This window comes from Musa acuminata, chromosome BXJ1-8, assembly GCF_036884655.1.
Source record: "Musa acuminata AAA Group cultivar baxijiao chromosome BXJ1-8, Cavendish_Baxijiao_AAA, whole genome shotgun sequence".
NCBI lineage: Eukaryota > Viridiplantae > Streptophyta > Magnoliopsida > Zingiberales > Musaceae > Musa > Musa acuminata.
Genome location: NC_088334.1, coordinates 7974766 through 7993821, shown reverse-complemented (window position 1 = coordinate 7993821; position 19056 = coordinate 7974766). Strand labels below are relative to the sequence as shown.

The 19056-nt window shown below is 38.6% G+C and overlaps 2 protein-coding genes and 2 long non-coding RNA genes across 14 annotated transcripts; 3 read left to right on the top strand and 1 right to left on the bottom strand.

Annotated features, from left to right (window-relative positions):
- The first annotated feature begins 212 nt into the window (after positions 1-212).
- On the top strand, positions 213-1497 carry LOC135588955 (transcription factor MYB2-like). Its single transcript, XM_065081284.1, has 3 exons — positions 213-442; positions 537-666; positions 752-1497. Exons 1-3 carry the CDS (start codon positions 283-285, stop codon positions 1230-1232), a joined length of 771 nt encoding a protein of 256 aa, XP_064937356.1. The 5' UTR covers positions 213-282; the 3' UTR covers positions 1233-1497.
- A 2953-nt stretch (positions 1498-4450) lies between these two features.
- Positions 4451-5314, bottom strand: LOC135588954 (uncharacterized). The gene is made up of 3 exons (XR_010476545.1): positions 5205-5314; positions 5063-5137; positions 4451-4992 (listed from the first exon to the last, which is right to left on the bottom strand). It is a non-coding gene; the product is annotated as an uncharacterized LOC135588954 (long non-coding RNA).
- Positions 5315-6755: 1441 nt separating this feature from the next.
- LOC135587375 (uncharacterized) lies at positions 6756-10379 on the top strand. 6 transcript variants are annotated; one of them, XR_010475857.1, is made up of 5 exons: positions 6758-7134; positions 7549-8530; positions 8733-8880; positions 9645-9740; positions 9833-10379. It is a non-coding gene; the product is annotated as an uncharacterized LOC135587375 (long non-coding RNA). The 6 variants fall into 6 exon arrangements; XR_010475860.1 differs by lacking the exon at positions 9833-10379 and having other exon boundaries at positions 6763-7134; positions 7549-7702; positions 8378-8530; positions 9645-9824; XR_010475858.1 differs by lacking the exon at positions 9833-10379 and having other exon boundaries at positions 6763-7134; positions 7549-7702; positions 8375-8530; positions 9645-9824.
- A 1360-nt stretch (positions 10380-11739) lies between these two features.
- Positions 11740-18237, top strand: LOC135586632 (long chain acyl-CoA synthetase 1-like). Of its 6 annotated transcripts, none has more exons than XM_065078705.1 (20): positions 11740-11975; positions 12321-12488; positions 12902-12965; positions 13072-13161; positions 13281-13337; positions 13427-13475; positions 13709-13785; positions 13892-13931; positions 14023-14117; positions 14380-14547; positions 14751-14861; positions 15002-15089; positions 15173-15239; positions 15320-15395; positions 15543-15660; positions 16499-16744; positions 16821-16960; positions 17032-17214; positions 17783-17902; positions 18042-18237. In XM_065078705.1, exons 2-20 carry the CDS (start codon positions 12343-12345, stop codon positions 18090-18092), a joined length of 1986 nt encoding a protein of 661 aa, XP_064934777.1. In that variant the 5' UTR covers positions 11740-11975; positions 12321-12342; the 3' UTR covers positions 18093-18237. The 6 variants fall into 6 exon arrangements, with proteins under 6 accessions (XP_064934777.1, XP_064934778.1, XP_064934776.1 ...); XM_065078706.1 differs by having other exon boundaries at positions 11740-12009; XM_065078704.1 differs by having other exon boundaries at positions 11742-12009; positions 12339-12488.
- The last annotated feature ends 819 nt before the right edge of the window (positions 18238-19056 follow it).

Below are 19056 nucleotides of genomic sequence, written 5' to 3'. Positions count from 1 at the left end.
CCATGGAAGTCTAAGGAGGACATGGCCACATGGAAAAGAAACAGAGAGGAAAGGCTGAGAAGTCAAAGTTCAAAGGTCGTGTACGCTGTTGGATGACGGATGATGATGAAAAGCCACCACTTTAGGCTTTAAAGAGCTTAAGCCAATCCATATCTCTTCCACTCCATCCCTCTATATAAAGCTCGAGTCTGCTACCAAAAGTGGTCATGTACACATCCAACTCTCTCTTCCCTTCTCTTGTGTGCTTCACGGAAGAACAGTCACAGGAAGTTGGAGGAATCGATGGAGTTCCATGGCAGGACTTGCGGCTCCTTCATGGCCCAGAGCGAGGAGGAGGTGGACCTGAGAAGGGGGCCGTGGACCGCGGAGGAAGACCTCGTTCTGATGAACTATGTGGCGGCTCACGGCGAGGGGCGATGGAATTCTCTCGCCCGTTGCTCGGGTACGTAGCTCATCCGCTATGAACATCTCTGAGACTGTTCCTGATGATGGCGACAGATCTAACTCTCTCTCCCTCGCTGCAAATTACTGTTCAGGGCTGAGAAGAACAGGGAAGAGCTGCCGGCTTCGATGGCTCAACTATCTTCGTCCCGACGTCCGGCGGGGCAACATCACCCCGGAGGAGCAGCTCCTCATCCTGCAACTCCACACTCGCTGGGGAAACCGGTAAGCCAGTCTCACCATGTATAAATCCCCTCCTTGGCGCGACGAGCTTTGCCGACGATGAATGATGAAGAGTCATCTGTCGCAGGTGGTCCAAGATCGCGCAGTACTTGCCCGGGAGGACCGACAACGAGATCAAGAACTACTGGCGGACGAGGGTGCAGAAGCACGCGAAGCAGCTCCGGTGCGACGTCAACAGCAAGCAGTTCAAGGACGCCATGACATACGTGTGGATGCCTCGCCTCGTGGAGCGGATCCGGGCGGCCTCCGGCGTCTCGACCACGGCTCCGGCGGGCCCGGCCGCGGAAGTCGAGCTGGTGATGAAGCCGAGCCCAGAGGAGTCGAGCACCCCCAGTTCGTCGTTCGGAGCAGAGTTCCCACCGGCGCCTCCGGTCTTCGACACCTTCCCCGCCGCCGCCGCCGCCGCCACGCAGAGTGGCGAGGGTGAACTCCCCGGATGGTGGTCGGAGTCCGGCAACACTGACCTGGGGTTGCCTGACTTCGACCACAGCGTGTGGGGAGACGACCTGTGGAGTGCGGAAGACATATGGCTGCAGCAACAGCTTTAGAAAGAGGAGGAAGAGAGAAGAACAAGAGTCTGTACTGTGAAGCCAAACCACATGATAACCTTAAAAGACTTACAACTGTGAAGAAAAAGGAGGATTAGATTACATATTATTTTTGCTTGAGAAAAATAATAAAATTACAATTCTCATTCTTTGGGTTTAACATGACATGAACTTCACTTACAAAAATAAAATAAAATTATCCTTAACCTCTATGTGATTACATCAACACATAATATAATATCTCCTATAAGATGGTGGATTAGAGTGATAGATAGATGTTGAATTCCACTAGTGGAGGTCCCATTTGTTTCACTGTCTCATTATAGTTGGCCACTTATGTGTGCATTTCCAACCATTCCTTCTTCCTTACAACTTAGAACTGTGTCATCATACATTCATGTACTTTTTATTCTTTGGGAAACACCTATAGTGCTCTAACCATAAACACATCTCGAAACAGCACCTTAATCGATGCTTGCATCAATGGAAGAGATGACCCACGCAAGATGATATCTTAACCATTACGTGGGAACTCTTTTTTTTTTTTCTCTCTTACTAATATATATTTGATGTGAGAAATTCCCCCTTTTCACTTCTCCAATAGTGAAAATTTATTTTTAATACCTCCTTCATAAACTGATTAATGATAATTCATATTTTTATATTTTATTAAAAATATTTATTCACAAGAAAATATCATATATCAATAAATAAATAACATACTAGAATGTCGATATAATATTAACATGGTTCGATAATTCTCATTTACATCTACGAATATATTTCAGTTAAATAAAAATCTCCTTGTTTATACTATCATATATATCTTAAACAATTTATATTTTTCTCTCGTCATTTTTATAGAGGATAGTCAATCAAAATATTCTTCATATTTTACTCTCCTCCCACTAAAATATAAGAATACATACGACTTATAAAAGAACTAAATCTAATTTTAATATTTTATTTTTTTACAAGAACTCTTTTTTTATTAAGATTTTTTGTTCTCGCGGGATATAAAAGAACCAAATCTAATTTTAATATTTTATTCTTTTACGAGGACTTTTTTTTTACTAAGATTTTTTATCCTCATGAAATATAAAAGAACCAAATCTAATTTTTGATATTTTATTCTTTTATGAGGACTCTATTTTTGCTAAGATCTTTTGTCTTTATGGGATATTAACTTCAGTAATCTTAGAATACTAGTCATCAAATATAAAGGTAATTGAATAAGAAATATTTATACGGCTAGATTAATTATTTACCTATAAAATCAGAATATTATTTGGTTATTTGTTTTCCTTAATTGCATTAAAAAACACCTGAATATAATTCAGCAGTCCCGTTCGTGGGTACCTTTGGCGCACGCACCCACTTCTGCACCCGCGCTTCAGGTCGCGAGGAGGACCACCGACGCGCACAAGCCGGTCGCCCGCGGTCTCTGACGTGCGTCAACGCCGCGGGGCCCGTCGGCGTCGGTCAAAGTAGGGTCTTTTGCGCACATGGTGGTCAACCGCGGAGTCGTATTCCCTCGTGCTTAATTCCCCGTTTAGCCACGTCGGCCCACTTAGTGCCATGATCTGATCCCCTCAATCATCGATCGCATGTAATGTTGGGGTGGGTGACAAGTCGATAGATTTCCCATGTACACCTACGATTACATAGATGCAACTTTTGACCACTTTATACTAGGTTTAGAATTCCCCAATTCGCATTCCAATTGTTTAGTTTACGAGATGAATTCGGATTACGATTTGTAACACTTACAAATTATTTACATATGTATAGGGACCTCCTCTCCATATAGGATGAATCTCTAGCCATATCTCCAACTACTTCTAATATGTGCATTACACTAGATTTGCAAGATCTTCATATTTCATATCCACCCACTTGATTTCAAACCATAAACCCAAAATCTAGCATAATTAAATTTAATATTATTATCAATACAATTATTTAATAATCATTTTGACTTGGTAAAATTGATTTGACCTAACTTGTGTTTGAAGTATTATCACAAAAAATTATTCTATACGTATATTATTTCTCACTTATTGTAAAACAATACGTCGAGAGTATGCCTAGTAAAGCCTAAGCTAATACGTATTCATAAACATCTAAAACTTGCATCAGAAGACTATTTTACATAGTGTTATTCGTGTAATCTTTAGTTTAATGAAAGAATATATCATTTTTGATGTTGTATAGGTTTTTTTCATTATGTTTTATAATTGACATAACATATTTAGCATGCATCGATAAGATCGCATTTCTCGAATCTCACTCAAAATAATATTCATATCAATTATTAATAATTAAAGAAGCTTTATAAATAGGTTGATTTGGGCTATATTTCTAGCCTCCATTTCGAAGGAAAGTTTATTCTCGTATAGGATCCGAATTACTTTTTATCTATTATTTCATAAGATTGTAATATTTATATCGTGATAAGATTATTCTAAAATTTGATAAAAAGATCATGATAGAGACACGTAGAATAATATCACTTTCCCAACATATTCTTTACAAAATTGACCTATAAAATCCCAATTAAATAGAAAAGAGTTGGAAAAACGTTGCATGATTAATTAATTAATTAATTGCAGCCATAGTATGTGACCAACAAATGGATAGTAAAAATAAATATACACCAAATAATTAGATTATTAGGAATTATTGTTATTATTATAAGCATAACTGCTGTCATCTAGAAGTGTAAAGCAGACAGGAAGAGCGCAGCATTGGATGCTCGAGGAATCCAAATACATGAAACGACGCCTTCGTCCTTCAGCAGAGAAGTCCTCACCTATGATGGTGACCTCATGATGAATGTGTGCCAAAGGCATCATCGTCATCCTATGAAGGCTTTCCTTGATCAGATGTTACTCCCATGGATTCTGAGCCATCATCGTCACCGTCATCGTCCTCGATGGGTCTGTTATCTCACCATCTTGTCATCTGAGATGACAAACCCTGCTATATCTTTTTCCTGGACGCTGCCAATCTCAGCGCTGCTAAAACCCATGGCTTGTTTTGTGATTTCCTCGCGTGTCGCAGAAACCGAGGTGGATCGCTCGAGATTCAGAGCGATCTCGGCATCAAATTCAGTGACTGCATGCAAACCCATGCGAGCTCATCGACATCAAATTTTATGGAGTTTATCTTTGTTTTCTTACAGGCTCCAGCACCATTTTAGAACACACCAAAAGAACTTAAACCCAAAGTGATACATATATACGTACATACATATGCCAGTTGGAACAGTGAAAGCTACCACACATGAAAGAGTGCAGATGATGTTCCAAGACTTTTCATACGTTGTGACAGACTCGAGCGGTCAATCATCCATCATCATCAACATGTGAGACGAAAGAAGCAGGCGAAACAACATTGCAACCACGAGCACAGTCACACGTAAACGGCTCAAGAGGGATAGACGGGAGAGGAGGGCAAGTGGGAAGCGAGAAGAGAGGGAACCAAAGACCGTCGGGGACGAGGGTGGAGATCGAGGAATGAGGCCTTACAAGGTCAAGAAAAGGTCTTACAAGGTCAAGAAGACTTGCAAGGGAAGAGATAACAACATGAAAAAGAGAACAACATGCAAAGAAGTGAAAAGCTCAGTACAGATAGCACCATTTCGAGACTAGTAACACGAAATATTGCATCCATGTCTGGTGTAGCCAAGCAAGTGGATGCTGGTGATGACAGAAACAACGACGAGTCCTCCCATCACAACGGACTTGGAATAGGTATCCTGCAAGTAAAAGAAGGAACATGAGATGCAGAACTGAAGAGTATTAGTATATCCTTTCTCTTCTCCTTACCAAGTCGTTATCAGAGGTAAGCCATAGAAAGTGACCGAGATCCTTGTCCTCCATTCTCCAAACCTAAAGCTAGGCCTGCAAAGAAAGAAGATAATGAAGATGCCATTTTACATGTACTGCCTCAACTCGAAAGCCTACCTACCACGGGGACAGCGCTGTAGAGGGAGCAGAGTGAAGCAAGACAGATCGTGAAGGGAGGGAGAGGGAAGATTGGCTAAGAAAACAAAAATAACTCTACAAGTTGGCTTGAAGAGATGGGGAAGAAGACATGAACTCGTAGATGGCTATTATATAGCTGTGTGGTAGTATGTGTGGCGGAGAAGGCAGGTGCATGTCACACGAGTGCCTTCACATTCACGTTATTACTATTATATTTGGAGACAAGGTGGAACTAAGCACAAAGACTCACATGAGAGTTCGTGCACCACGAAGAACATCGGTATCATCTTTCTCTTTGAAGTTAGAACGACTCGAGTGGAGACGACGACGCACACGTAGGCTGGGACGGGTATTTAATGAGCTTTGATGAATGCTCCATGGGGAAGCGGGAGGGCGTGGGCGCTCGTCGAGCACAAGGGTAGACACTGATGATGGCCATGGCGACGTCAACACGGTCTTCAAAGAGGGAGGAGAGAAGACCGGTCAAAGAAGGGCTGGAGAGGCAATGCTTCTGCTGCTGTTGATCTCTTTTATCATCATATCATACGTAGTCGATACAGTGACGAGGTACTGTTCTGTTTGACGCAAGAATGAGAAGAAGATGGAGGTAATGGTAGAGAGAGAGAGAGAGAGAGAGAGTTGGTGGGGAAAGACAACAGAACAAGAAGAATCATCCTTCATGTTTGAAGCCCTTGGCATCAGTGAGACTTACGCCAACACAGTAAAGAGATAAAAATGATGAAAGCGCTCTGCATGACTCGCTGGAAAACAATTAAGTACTCGCTTTCATCTCTGCATGAAAGGCTGTCATTTCCTTCAGCTCTCAACCTTTTTAACACTTCTCTCTCTCTCTCTTACATATATATATACATATATATATATATGTAAGAGAGAGAGAGAGAGAGAGAGAGAGAGAGAGACAAAGACACTGATTCTGCCCCTGCCGTTGGCATAAAACTCTCTTCCCGAAGATATAATTAGATCAGCTTGAATGTTTTCTTTCAGTCACGTGAAGTTGATCTCCATATGCAGGTTTACTGACAGGTTGACGGGGACATTTCATAAGAATCAGGACCAATTCCTGCATTGAATCTGATGATTTCTTTTGTTCTCAAGCTGTCAGTTCTGAATGGAAGATGAACAAGTTCGAACACATCGTTAAAAACGCATTAGAGATGACGAAAGAAAAGTAGAGACGGGAAATGAGCATGTATGTCGTTATATTGCAATATAATTTTGATGCGGCACATGTCACACTAACGAGAGATTCTTCTCGAGCGGCTAAGCCTCCATGTGAAACATGTTAGACTTGTTATATTTGAATGGCAGATGTGAAATGAGATAAACAACAAATGCAGCCGGCGGCCGTAGTTAGGAAGGATTTTGATGCGTCGGCGTGAGACGGCAAATCCACGCCGGCGGCCATTGAAGTACTTGGTCCGCAAGGGCTCATCCCGCCGCGGAGTGTGCTCCTCGTCGCCAGTTTCCCTCTTATTACTCTTGGCGACGGCTGCGGCGGCGGCAGCAGTGGTTGAAGCTACGCGATAGGGTTCGAGGAGGATGGTCCTCATCCCAGAATCCATCTCCTTCACCAGGTCGCTCGTCGGCGTCGCCAGCTCGATATAGATACATGCGTCTCCTCCTCACGCAAAGCCGAAGGTTCTAGAATTGCCTTCGTCATGTTCCCTGTAAAAAAACCCCCGGGGCCCCTCGTTTCCCGCCCAAGGCTGAAACCCTGGCTCTTGGGCGTCCACTCCAAGCCCAAGCCCAAGCCCAAGCCGATGGCACCGACAGATCTCATCCCCTCCGGAGACCCTCGGTGGATCGGGCCTGCTTCCCCGGCAACCGGGAGATGATGGAGTTCGGGGCTCAGCAGCACAGGGCTTGGGGAATGGATTCTTCCCGAACCGCTGGTACTTGGATCGCTTACCCCCTTTCTTTTTTCCCCTATTTGTTGATTTTTCACTCGTATCGTTCGTCTTAACGCCTCCTCCTCCTCCTCCCCTCTCTCTCTCTCTTCTTGGGTTTGTTGAAATGTTTCTGATCGGATTTATGGGCTTCTCATCTATCCACTTCTTTAGCTTTACTTGTAGAGCACAGACAGTGGGTTTTTGGATTGTTTGACAATTTAGAGGTTAGAAATTGTGCAATCTTGAGAAAAATAGGAATCCAAAATCAGAGAAATGGTATCTCGAGCTATTTTTGCGTGGGTTTATAAGAATTGTGGAAACAAAGGTGTTTCTATCAATTTCTTTCTCTTCAAGAGATTACAGAATGCTATTGTCAAAACAAGAAAAATGCTATAGTGGATTCTTTTGTTTATTTAGGTTATGAAGACTCATCTGGTTGTGAGACAATGGTTGTGCATCCAACCTTTGATACGGAAAACAATTGACAAGCAATCTATGAGTTGGACCCGGATGACAAATAATTCCAACGTCAAAAGCAAGATTTCAGAGATGGGAATGGGCCAGTTTCCAGGTCGCAAAACAGTTTCACCGTCAAAAGACTTCTTTTCTGATATTATAGAAATGGAGATCTTCAACTTTTGTCTTTGATTGAATATTTAATGGCAATCAGCTCGTTTTAAGAGTCTATGGAGAAAAAAGAATGATTATTTTCATGTTTGCGACATAAAAAAAAATTGATTCAACTGAGATGCTTGAGAATGTCATCAATCTTGATCGGGATTTGGATTGCAAGGATTACCAGGGACACGGTGTGATGAAGTTGCCCATCTCAAACTAAATTCCGATGTTGCTTGGCGTTCCGCTGTTCTTGTTAACAAAAAAAGGTTGATTGCCAGTTTGTTTTAAGAGTACATGGAGAAAAAAGAATGTTCTTGGTGGGTGCACTATGTGGAACACTGTTCTGATTTTAGGTTAAGCATGCAAACTTGGGAGGGTCATGAAGCATCAATATTAGTATTTTTGAGTTTATCCGCATATTGCTAGTATAAGTTCTATCTGCCATACCTGTACGATTTTCATACAAGTATGCAGGTTTATCATTAAAAAACCTCAATTCTATGATTCTTAAGACCGAAACATGTTCCCTTTTTGATTAGTTGAAGTAATAATTTCAGAAGGTTTTTTCAGTACCATGATTCACATCAACTGTACTTAAGTCAATTGGGAAGGATTCCTTGTGCAGCAGGATAATCCACAAACAGATGATGGAACTGTGGCTCCTTCACACATCAGGCCTACTCCTGAAATTTCTGGCTGGAGAGTTTAGGAAACTGGAGTTCTCCTTCGAATTGAGCCCACCACACTGAGGCATAAGGATCTTCCAGAAGACAAATTCCAAGTATGTTACCTTCTTTTCAAAAACAATTAATTAAAATTAGATTTCTTACTTTGTATACTTGACCAAAGTCCTTGTATATAGTCCTCATGTTGTTTCTATTTCATGTAATTAGTAACTTTTATAAGATATTGGTAGCACAAAATATCCACTCAAGTACTGGTTCTCTGTTACTGTATCTTGAAGTTAATATCATTGTTGATAGGTTAATTTGAAACCAGATTGATTTCTCCTATGGTGACGCAAAAGGCTCATACATACAAGTAGCCTGGTTCCCTCCATTAAATTCTCCTTTCAATTAGCTGACTGACTCTCTGACAAGCAGTATGGAGGAACATGCATGTATATGTCAGGTACGTGAGGATTAAAATAATACTGTCCCTCAAGTTAAAGCAGTGAATATTAAAGATTCCATTTATGAGGAGGGCTTATACACGATCTGTCTTGACCCTATAGTTTGGAAACTGACTTGAGTCTCTTTCTACATAATCTGTACATCATTTATCGGGAGTAATTCTGCAAGTATTTTCCATCAAAAATGATCCTAATAAGGTTCTTCTGATGAGAAATAATACGATGGAAAGTAATATACCTTTCTCGTCAAATTTTCTACTTATGGATTTTTTGTTCACTAGTTGAAAGATGGTAATTCTTGATTAGTTTCTGCTCAGGTGGAGCCAATTGTTGAAGGCTCTCTTGACATAGCTCACAGTAAAAGTGGTAACTTCAAACATTAAGAAAATGACGGAGTAGTTACTTTTTTATGTTCTACCAGCATATAAGTGCTTGTTTTGAACAAGTATTTCCGTGAGGTAGGAGAGGACGCCCATCTCCCATTTTAATTCATATGTATATCCACTGGTTGATAGTTGATAAGATATGATTTTTTTTTCGTAATATTTGATCTGTTTTCACTTTTTTTAAGTGGAGGTCTTTGTTAGCTTAGGTGGTAAAAAAATCTCATCTTGTAATAAGGGAAAAAAAAATCTATGTAGATTATAAATCTCAAGGAATCTATTTCAATGTGGGGTTTCCTATGACTTTAATATTAATCACTATTTCAATGTCCGATGAAATTTAATTCTAAGAGCATTCATATCAGTCTTTTATGTTGCAGGACAACCATGTCGATGAATTATGCTGCGGATGTACACGGCATATTTTCCAGAGACTTTTAGGTGGAAGGAAACAGCGCAGGGAGGCATTAACTTCAGTTACAGAGAAATTGTTCAGATGTCGCTTTCTCGCGTTCTTTTTCATTACTAAATTTCTGCGGAAATAATGCCGACTCTTTATACATTGCAGTTGTGACTTGAAAGGCACCGTTTCAAAATTATCCTGAGAGGATAACAAGACTCATCGATGCATCACAACCCATTCCAGAAAGCTAGAAAGGCATTCTGTTCTCGGGGAAGATGAGATGCATGAATAGTTCGACAGCCTTGCGCATATCGCCAGCAACAAAAGAATGACAGTGCCCTGCTTTTTCCTTCCCCCAAGAAAGAGAGAGGAAGAATCCACCAAAGCATGCATCGGTACTGAAGGAATGAACAGGTCATATTTCCAGCAACCAAAGGAGAAATAGGTTTATAGCAATGAATAGGTCCCACTACGCACTGCACCACGAGGGTTGAAGTCTATAGTTGGAGGATGATTTATTATAAGGTATTCTACCAGAAAAAAATATACACTATTTTTATTTTAAAAATCTTAAAATTTGATAATTAATCATCATAAAATTATCAAAAATCATACTAATCATCTTAAAAATCATATCATAATAATTTTTTAAAAATTTAGATCGATTTACTTAAAAATCATCAAGCTATATTCCAAATTGAAGTAAGTTAAACTCAGTCATGGAATCTATTTATTTTTTTAAAATTTGCTAATTAATTATTATAAAATTTTATTATAAAAATGAAAATTATGTTACAATCTTAAAATTTTGGTCAGATAGTTTGGTGAAAGTTTGAGTTAGCTTAGTGAAAGTTAATTAAATTATATTTAAAATTAAATTGAGTTACACTTATCATGAAACATATCTAAAATTTTTTAATTTAATAATTAATTATTATAAAAATATTAAATTTTTTTTAATAAAAGTGATACTAATCATCTTGGAATGATTATGTCCCAGTAGTTTTATTGAAGTTTTGGTCGGTCTAGTAGAAGTTGATCAGATTACATTCGATCATTAATTATCATAAAAAATTTAAAATAATAAATAGTATCAATCATCTAAGAATCATGTTCTACTTATTCTGTGAAAATTTGGTTGGGTTTAGTGACTCATTAGAAAATGGCACTAATCAATCACCATTCATTTCAGGTGCTTCGATTTGACCCATTAGAAAAATAAAGAATATTCTAGCAGTCTTCAATTAGGGTTTGCGAATGCGAGCCCTCTTTCGGTAGAGTAACCATGGTTTGATTCAAACCATGAATTGAATCAGGTAAAACTAGAATCGATTAACGGTTTCATAATTTCGAACTTTTTTAGTTCGAATGGTTTGATTTTAGTTCCATCCCCCTAAAATCGTGACCAAATCATAACCATCTATTTGGATTTGACTCCAAATGGATTGAAAAAAATCAAAAAAATAATTAAGGCATAAATGTAATAATTATGGTGTAGTGGTTTTCACTTCAAACTCCAAGTGTAATGTTTTGGATCAAATCTTAGTTGGAACTTTTCTTTTTATTTATTTATCCTTGTTTGATCAACTAGAATCGTTGGTTCTAGAGGCACGTTCAGGTCCACTTCTCGATGTGCTGCAGAGTGCGCGGAGTAACTCCCAAGCTACTATGATCATTACTGCTTACCTTCCTGATATCGTCATTCGCTACCTACCTCTTTATTATTGTCGTTCACTGCCTATTTCACCGTCGTTGTCTATGGTTCCTTATCCTCCTCTTTTCCTCCACCATCATTTTCTTCTTTTTTTTTCTTTTTCTCCTTTCTCCTTCCTAATTGTCTCCTTTTATTTCTTCATTCTCTCTTTCTTCTTTCTTTTTATTTGAGACACTAATACATATCAATTTATCATGTTCTATTTAGGATTTAAGTTCAGATTGGTACATTAGTATTGGATCGATACATGTATACTCGTTCATTGGTCGGGTTAGCCTTAAAACCATGTACAGTGCCACCAAACTGTTTCCTGACTGCACCTCTTGGTCGGGTTGCGTTGGACCGTCTCTTTAATGGGAAGTTGGTTGCTGGAATTCATTGCTGAGTGAAACGGGGGAAGGCAGGCAGATTTGAATTAATACTGGACGTCGTTTTGGTCACTGCTCCACTTGTTCTCCTACGTCGAGGAGCAATTTGGTTGTGTGTGTGTGTGTGCGCGTGCGCCTGCCTGTGTTCTACACCAAGCTCAACTCAGCTTTGGCTTCAGAAGTCCTCTTTTGGTGATCTACGAGCACCTCAGACGCACCTATCTAGGTGGGTCACGTACATCTCGCCGGTGCTTTCGCAGGTTGCCTCGTTGCACATCATGTTTCTTGGACCGAAATGATTAGTTCGCTGGCTTCTTTTTCGTGTGTGAATGAGCCCATCTCTTTACGCCTCACGTTGTCTGTTTTGTTAGGATTGTCGGATTGTTCTTTTGTCTAGTTAACATTGTTTTGCCTTTTGCACTGACCACCGATGATTGCAAGTACGAAAGTGAAAATTGCAGCTGTAGACAAGACGGATTGGCGCTTCATCGGTTTATTAGATTGTATTTTCTCTTACTTTCAAGTTAGCCGGAAGTGATATACGTACGTCTGGCTGTTTCTTCTTGGTTAGGCTGACGACTGACTGCAGGATCATGGCAAATCATACTGTCAAAGTGGAGAGCGGAAGAGCAGGGGAAGATGGGAAGCCATCGGTCGGACCGGTGTACCGGAATTCATTAGCCAAGAACGGGTTTCCACCGCTCGACCCTGACATGGCCACCTCATGGGATGTGTTCAGGTACTCTGAGAAAAACTAAGAGTCAGATGCTGCACAAAACATGTTAGGGTTCGTTGATGCTTTAAGAAAGTTCTTTAATGTCCTTTAGTGTATATGTTTACTTTGAGATCCTGTTAATGCCATTAACAGCTGAACACAATTGTAGTTATTTGAGTTGAATACTTAAGTCTTGTAAACTCCACTACGGCTTTGTCGATCGTTGAAGTTTTTGAGAAGACCGAAGTCTAAGTATCCGCCGATAAAGAAGCCTGAACAGAGGCTTCGGGCTTTCATACTAATCACCTTTTAAGCATATATTCCTGGATGCTTGGATTGATTTTTTTCAGTGAAGATCTTTTAGTTTTTGTGGTTAATGTCTTCTGATGTAGTCGACTTACATTTCTGCTTCTCGTGCATGAATAATTGTGCTTCAGGGTAGCAGCAGAGAAGTATCCAAATAATAGGATGCTTGGATGGCGTGAGATCAAGAATGGGAAGGTAAATTATGCTTGTTATTCTTGGTTTCAAGGCTCTTCTTGTAAATCTTCCTTCTACTCCATAACTTATGCATGTTTGTGCATGGATATGATTTGTTCTCTAACAGGCAGGGCCTTATTTATGGAAAACTTACAAGGAAGTATATGAGGAAGTACTGCAAGTTGGTTCTGCTTTATGTCATCTGGGTGCTAAACCTGTGAGCAAAGAACTAATTTCAATGATTCAACCTGAGTGCCAGACATTTTCTTTTAATATTTGATAATTCTTTCTCCTGGTTATTGGTGTTCATGATGCCCATATATCACTCTGTCATAGGGTTCACGAATAGGGATCTACGGAGCAAACTGTCCTCAGTGGATAGTGGTGATGGAGGTTTGTCCAACTTTTCCCTATGTGAAGTTAGAATGACATTTTAGTCTGCCGAATAAACTTAATGCTAACCAAGATGGGATACTGTACAGGCTTGCAATGGATACAGCTTAATCTGTGTCCCACTCTACGACACTCTAGGTAAGCAAATCGATAAGGTCTATTTTGCAGTATCGTTCGGGCTTGAAGATCCGACATTCATGTAGCTTTGATAGAAACGATTATTACAAATCTATATTTCAGCCCTTTTACCTCAGGTGGAAAGTGCACATGGATTCTAATTGGAAAAATGACATGTGTTCTATTAGCCAGTGCTGTTCTGATTAAAGTTGTATGGATCTATTTTACAAATGTTGTTTGTTCTTTGTTAACAGGTTCAGGAGCTATTGATTACATTTTAAAGCATGCAGAAATTGATTTTGTCTTTGTCCAGGATAAGAAAATGAAAGAAGTGAGAGTTTACATAATCTTTTTCTAACTTAGATCTGAAGGGTCCTCCTCCTCTATCAGCTGGCAATTACAGTTTCTAATACCAACATGTATCACTCATTTTGCAGATTTTGTCCTCCAGCTGTGAATCTGCTCGTCTGATAAAATGTGAGTATGCTTCAATTTTAACTCGTTTGATATATAGAGACCCTTTTTAGTACCTTTTACTAATCTACTGTTGCTTTCGATATGATAACAGCAATTGTCTCATTTAGTTCAACCACCGGGGAACAAAATGATGCCGCTGCGGACATTGGAATAAAATTATACTCTTGGAATGAAACACTACGGATGGTTAGTTTCCTAAGATGTTATTCACTTATTTGATCACTGAGGTGTTGGTGAGAAGATCAATATGGCGATCATCCTTGTGTCACTGATTGTAGTTTATCATGGACAATTTCCAACTGATAACCAGTAATAAATTTTAAGATTTTCTGTATGCTCAGACCTCAGATGTTCTGTCCTGCTTCAATGCTTTAAATCCTCTACTGCAACTGAGCATGTTTTGTTTTTTTTTTTTGGTTTTGACTTAGAAGTAGTATTGTTTTCTCAGGGAAAAGAATATCCATCAGAGCCTTTGCCCCCACAACCTCATAATATATGCACAATAATGTACACAAGTGGAACTAGTGGCAACCCTAAAGGTGTCGTATTGACTCATGAAAGCCATGCAACATATGTAAAGGGCGCTGACCTCTTTCTGAACGAATTTGAAGACAAGGTGATGTCTTGGCTCTCTTCTCGGTGTTAACATGGTTAATTGTGCCAATTGTTTCTTTTAGGACCATTTTATTGAATGCCATCTAAAGTATTGTTGTTTTCGGCTATAAATCCTTCTCTTTTGAGGAAATTCAATGTATATGAGCATGTTTTTTTCAAATTGCATTCCGACTTGAAATATCTGATTTGAGATTTATGTTTTAGATGACTACGGATGATGTCTACCTCTCCTTTCTTCCCTTAGCTCACATTCTTGACCGTATGATTGAAGAATATTTTTTCCACAATGGGGCCTCCGTTGGCTATTATCAAGGGGTATGACAAAATATTTTTATACAGCCAGTGAGAGTGAAAGCAATTTTGTGGTTACTTATCATGATAGATTCAGCTGCATTTTCTGGATCCATGGCTATCTTTCGGTTGATAATGATGTGATGAAAATTTCAATTGACAAGGACATTCATGCCTTGAGGGATGACCTCATGGAGCTGAAGCCAACTCTCTTTGCTGGTGTTCCTCGGGTTTTCGAAAGAGTTCATGAAGGCACTCAACCTTTTTCATCAGTACAGCTCTCAATTTATTCTTTTGATTTACATGTTTCCAAAAGCTATGGCTTTGGGTTTCAGGTGTGCTGAAAGCATTATCAGAACTCAGACCACTTAGAAGGATGATCTTCAATGCCTTATACAAACAGTAAATTGGAACATATCTTTCAATTTTTTATTAGAATTCGCTATATTCAATGTATTGTTCACTTTTTGTTTCATTAACAGTAAGCTACGGTGGATGAGGTTAGGATATTCTCATAAGACGGCTTCTCCATTTGCAGACATGTTGGCGTTCCGAAAGGTTATATATTGTCTCTGTCTCATGAAATTTAGCACGTTTTTTGTATTCATGTCAAGAAATTATGCTGGAAGCTTGACACCACATGCTGCATGAAAGTTTTTCTTCAATCTCCATATTCGGATCTTAGAGTTATCGATGTTACTTTAGGTGAAGGCTAGGCTGGGAGGCCGAGTTCGTCTTATAATATCTGGAGGTGCTCCATTAAATCCTGAAATTGAGGAGTTCTTGAGAGTCACTAGTTGTGCTTATCTTACTCAAGGCTACGGTAAAGCACATGCTGTTCATTTATTTGACCAAATTATTAGAATCAAAGCTATATTATGAATTTAGCTTAATGATAATTGCAGCTAAATAAGTTGTTTCTGCTATCTTCTATTTTGTCCTTCCTTTGTCTGTCATTAAACAATTATCTTCTTTTTTCTTCAGTGACTGCTAGGTATTATGCAATAGTTGGCTACATGAAATATTCTTGATCACATCAAACTGTTAATTCATTGCAGAGCTATGCTATATTCCTGGTAAAACACGAAAAGATTGCCCTAAATTTATCTAGCAGCACTAGTTAACTGCTATTCACACTTCTTTGAAGGGTTCCACAGTAGCAGATTCTTCATCAGTGGTTAAAAGTTTTTTATTCTTATGTCATGCATTCCAGCTTGCCTCCATTCTTGGAAAAGAAGATTTCCTTCAGCTTAACATATAAGATTTGCCTCTTATGGACATTAAAACCTTTGTTTATGTATGTTGTTAAATATCAGTGTTTCCAATATAGCAAATTCCTTATGTTCAAGCACCAGCTGAGTCAAAACACTTGAGGTCAAAATCTGATAGTGAAGTAGATTGAATACAAAACTGGTGAAAAAGTGTATACGATGGACAGATAATAACCTTATTTCACTGCCTTCAAGTCAAACTCTATTGCCATAGTACTAATTCAATGAAGTCTCGGTTTTGCAAAATTGTTCTGCTGAAATGGTTTTGCCTACTTCAGATTCAAAATAGAATGGATGGTTTTGCCAATTACAACCTTGGAAGTCAGTATCTTATTCCATAATTCTGAGTCCATTGCATGAAGTGTAAACAGATATTTACTGTTGTTTAAGGTCTGACCGAAACATGCGGACTCAGCACCGTCGGATTTCCTGATGATATGTCGTTGGTTGGAACTGTTGGTGTTGCATCTACATACTCTGAGGTGCGGCTTGAAGAAGCACCAGAGCTGGACTACGACCCGCTGGGAACACCTTCGCGTGGCGAAATATGTGTAAGAGGGAAGACACTCTTCTCTGAGTACTACAAAAACCCTGAGCTGACCAAAGAGGTGATGGTAGATGGGTGGTTTCATACAGGTGAAGATGAATGCAAGTTATTCTAATGAACAAACAGCACTGCGACAACTCTAGTCTTATCTCTTGCTCTCTCCAGGGGATATTGGGGAGATGAGACCTGATGGAGTGTTGAAGATTATAGACAGAAAGAAGAACATATTTAAACTATCACAAGGGGAATATGTTGCAGTTGAATACTTGGAGAAGATATATAAAATTTCTCCAATTGTTGAAGATGTCAGTTTCACTGTCACTCAAATAGTCCACAATGCCTCTCATGTTCTAACAACTGCATTGTTTTATTTCAGATTTGGGTTTATGGGGACAGCTTTAGATCTATGCTTGTAGCGGTGGTAACACCACACGAAGATAGTGCCAAAAGATGGGCAGAGCAAAATGGCCATAAAGAATCATTCTGTGACCTCTGTAAGCTTGAAGTTTTAAATAAGTTTATTCTTCAAGAGCTGAAGACAGTTGCTGAGAACAACAAGGTAAACTGCTGCTCCTTTCTTCCATGGATTGAAAGGCTTCTTTACTCACAGTGGGTTTTTTTTATCATTTAATATTAAGAGCCAATCTTGGATTTCAACTTTTGAAAATGTTCAGCATGTTACTTACTGTCTTTTGATTAAACTTCTTTCTCTAAAAGTTTTATTTCAGTGCCATTTTTAATGAACCTAACCCATTTAGTGTTGGATTTGAGTTGAAGCTTTTTCTTGAGAACTCATTGTGCATTCCATGTTACCAAGAAGCTGTATTTGCCAGTGAAGGCTCCCTGGTAGCCAACCTACACAATTGGCACTTCTGTGTTTCTTTTAATGATCATATCATCATGCAGCCACCTATTTGTCAAAAAAAAAGGGTGCATAATCTTACTTCAGTATTAAAGGACACTTGAACAATGTGGAACATAAGAATTCAAATGGTGAACTATCAAAAAGTGGGTTCAAAAAGTAAATGTATTTGCAATTACTTCTCAATCAACTTCAGGTGGAATTTATAGAATACTAATCAAAATTTTAACATATATTTTTTTTTGCTTATTTGCTTACTCTGCAGCTGAGAGGTTTCGAGTACATTAAAGGGATTCTTGTGGATCCCCTACCATTTGACATTGAAAGGGATCTTGTGACTCCCACCATGAAGAAAAAAAGAGCACAGATGCTTAAGTTCTATCAGGTAAACAAATAGAGGGTCTAACAGTGTGGAATCTTGTGCTTCTGCTCTGGTGACTGCATGATCATGTGCATTTAATCCAGTCATTCTTCTAATTGTTTCTGGTGATTAACCTTCAACTTTACATGTTTGCATTGTGCAGTCAGAGATCGACAAACTTTATCATAATATTCTGGCAGAAGGGAGAGCTTGAACTCTGGAAGCAGTTCATATATTTGTGTCAAATAGAGGAGCAAACTCAGTATCATCATAAAAAATGCTGTTGTCTACTTGTCTATTATAGCTTATCATGCTAAAAACCTATCTTAACTTAATAAAATAGAGTGGTAAATAATCAATGGGCATTTTGTTTCTTTCCTTGATATAATATTATGACATAAGTATCGGGTTAATTACATATTATTCCTTATACTTGGACCTATTAGTATCAAAATTTATATTGGATTCCTATAATTTTGAAAGTAAAACAAATAATTGCATTTGCTTTAACATCATCAATTATATTAATGGAAAGCACAATATGTTATATCATGTGTTGTTGGATCGACGTGAAATTATTGAGCAAAAAGATAATTTGAATATTTCTTTGGCTTCTAATATATGATATGTTAAAATTATTTTTTTACTGATAAAATTATTAAAAATAGAAGGGATATTAAAATTATCTTTTTATCCATTATTTTCACATTGATCTAACACATGATGTCATATATTGTGTTTTTCATCAATGTAGCTGACGACGATAAGACAAATGAGATTAATTATTTTATTTTCATAACTATAAAGATCTCAATATAAATTTTTAAGTATAAAAATCATAATGCTAATAAGATCCAAGTACATAAGTATGGGTAGTTTAAACTCTATTTTAGTCAGATGACTATTTCTTATAAGCCTTTTGAGTTATATGTTATAAAACATAGGCTTCTTTGTTATTATGTCATGGACTTGGTTAAAATTGTCCAACTCATGAGATACTCTTGTGACAAAGTCGCAAACTTAGTTGGAGTTGTTTAAATTGTGAAGCACCATTACGCTAACTTTTCAGACTTAGCTAGGATTGTCTTAGTCATGAAGCGCCCTTGCGATATGCTTTCACAAAGAGTTAGCCAATTTATAATCTTGTTCGGATCTCATATGATCTATAAAAAAAGCAA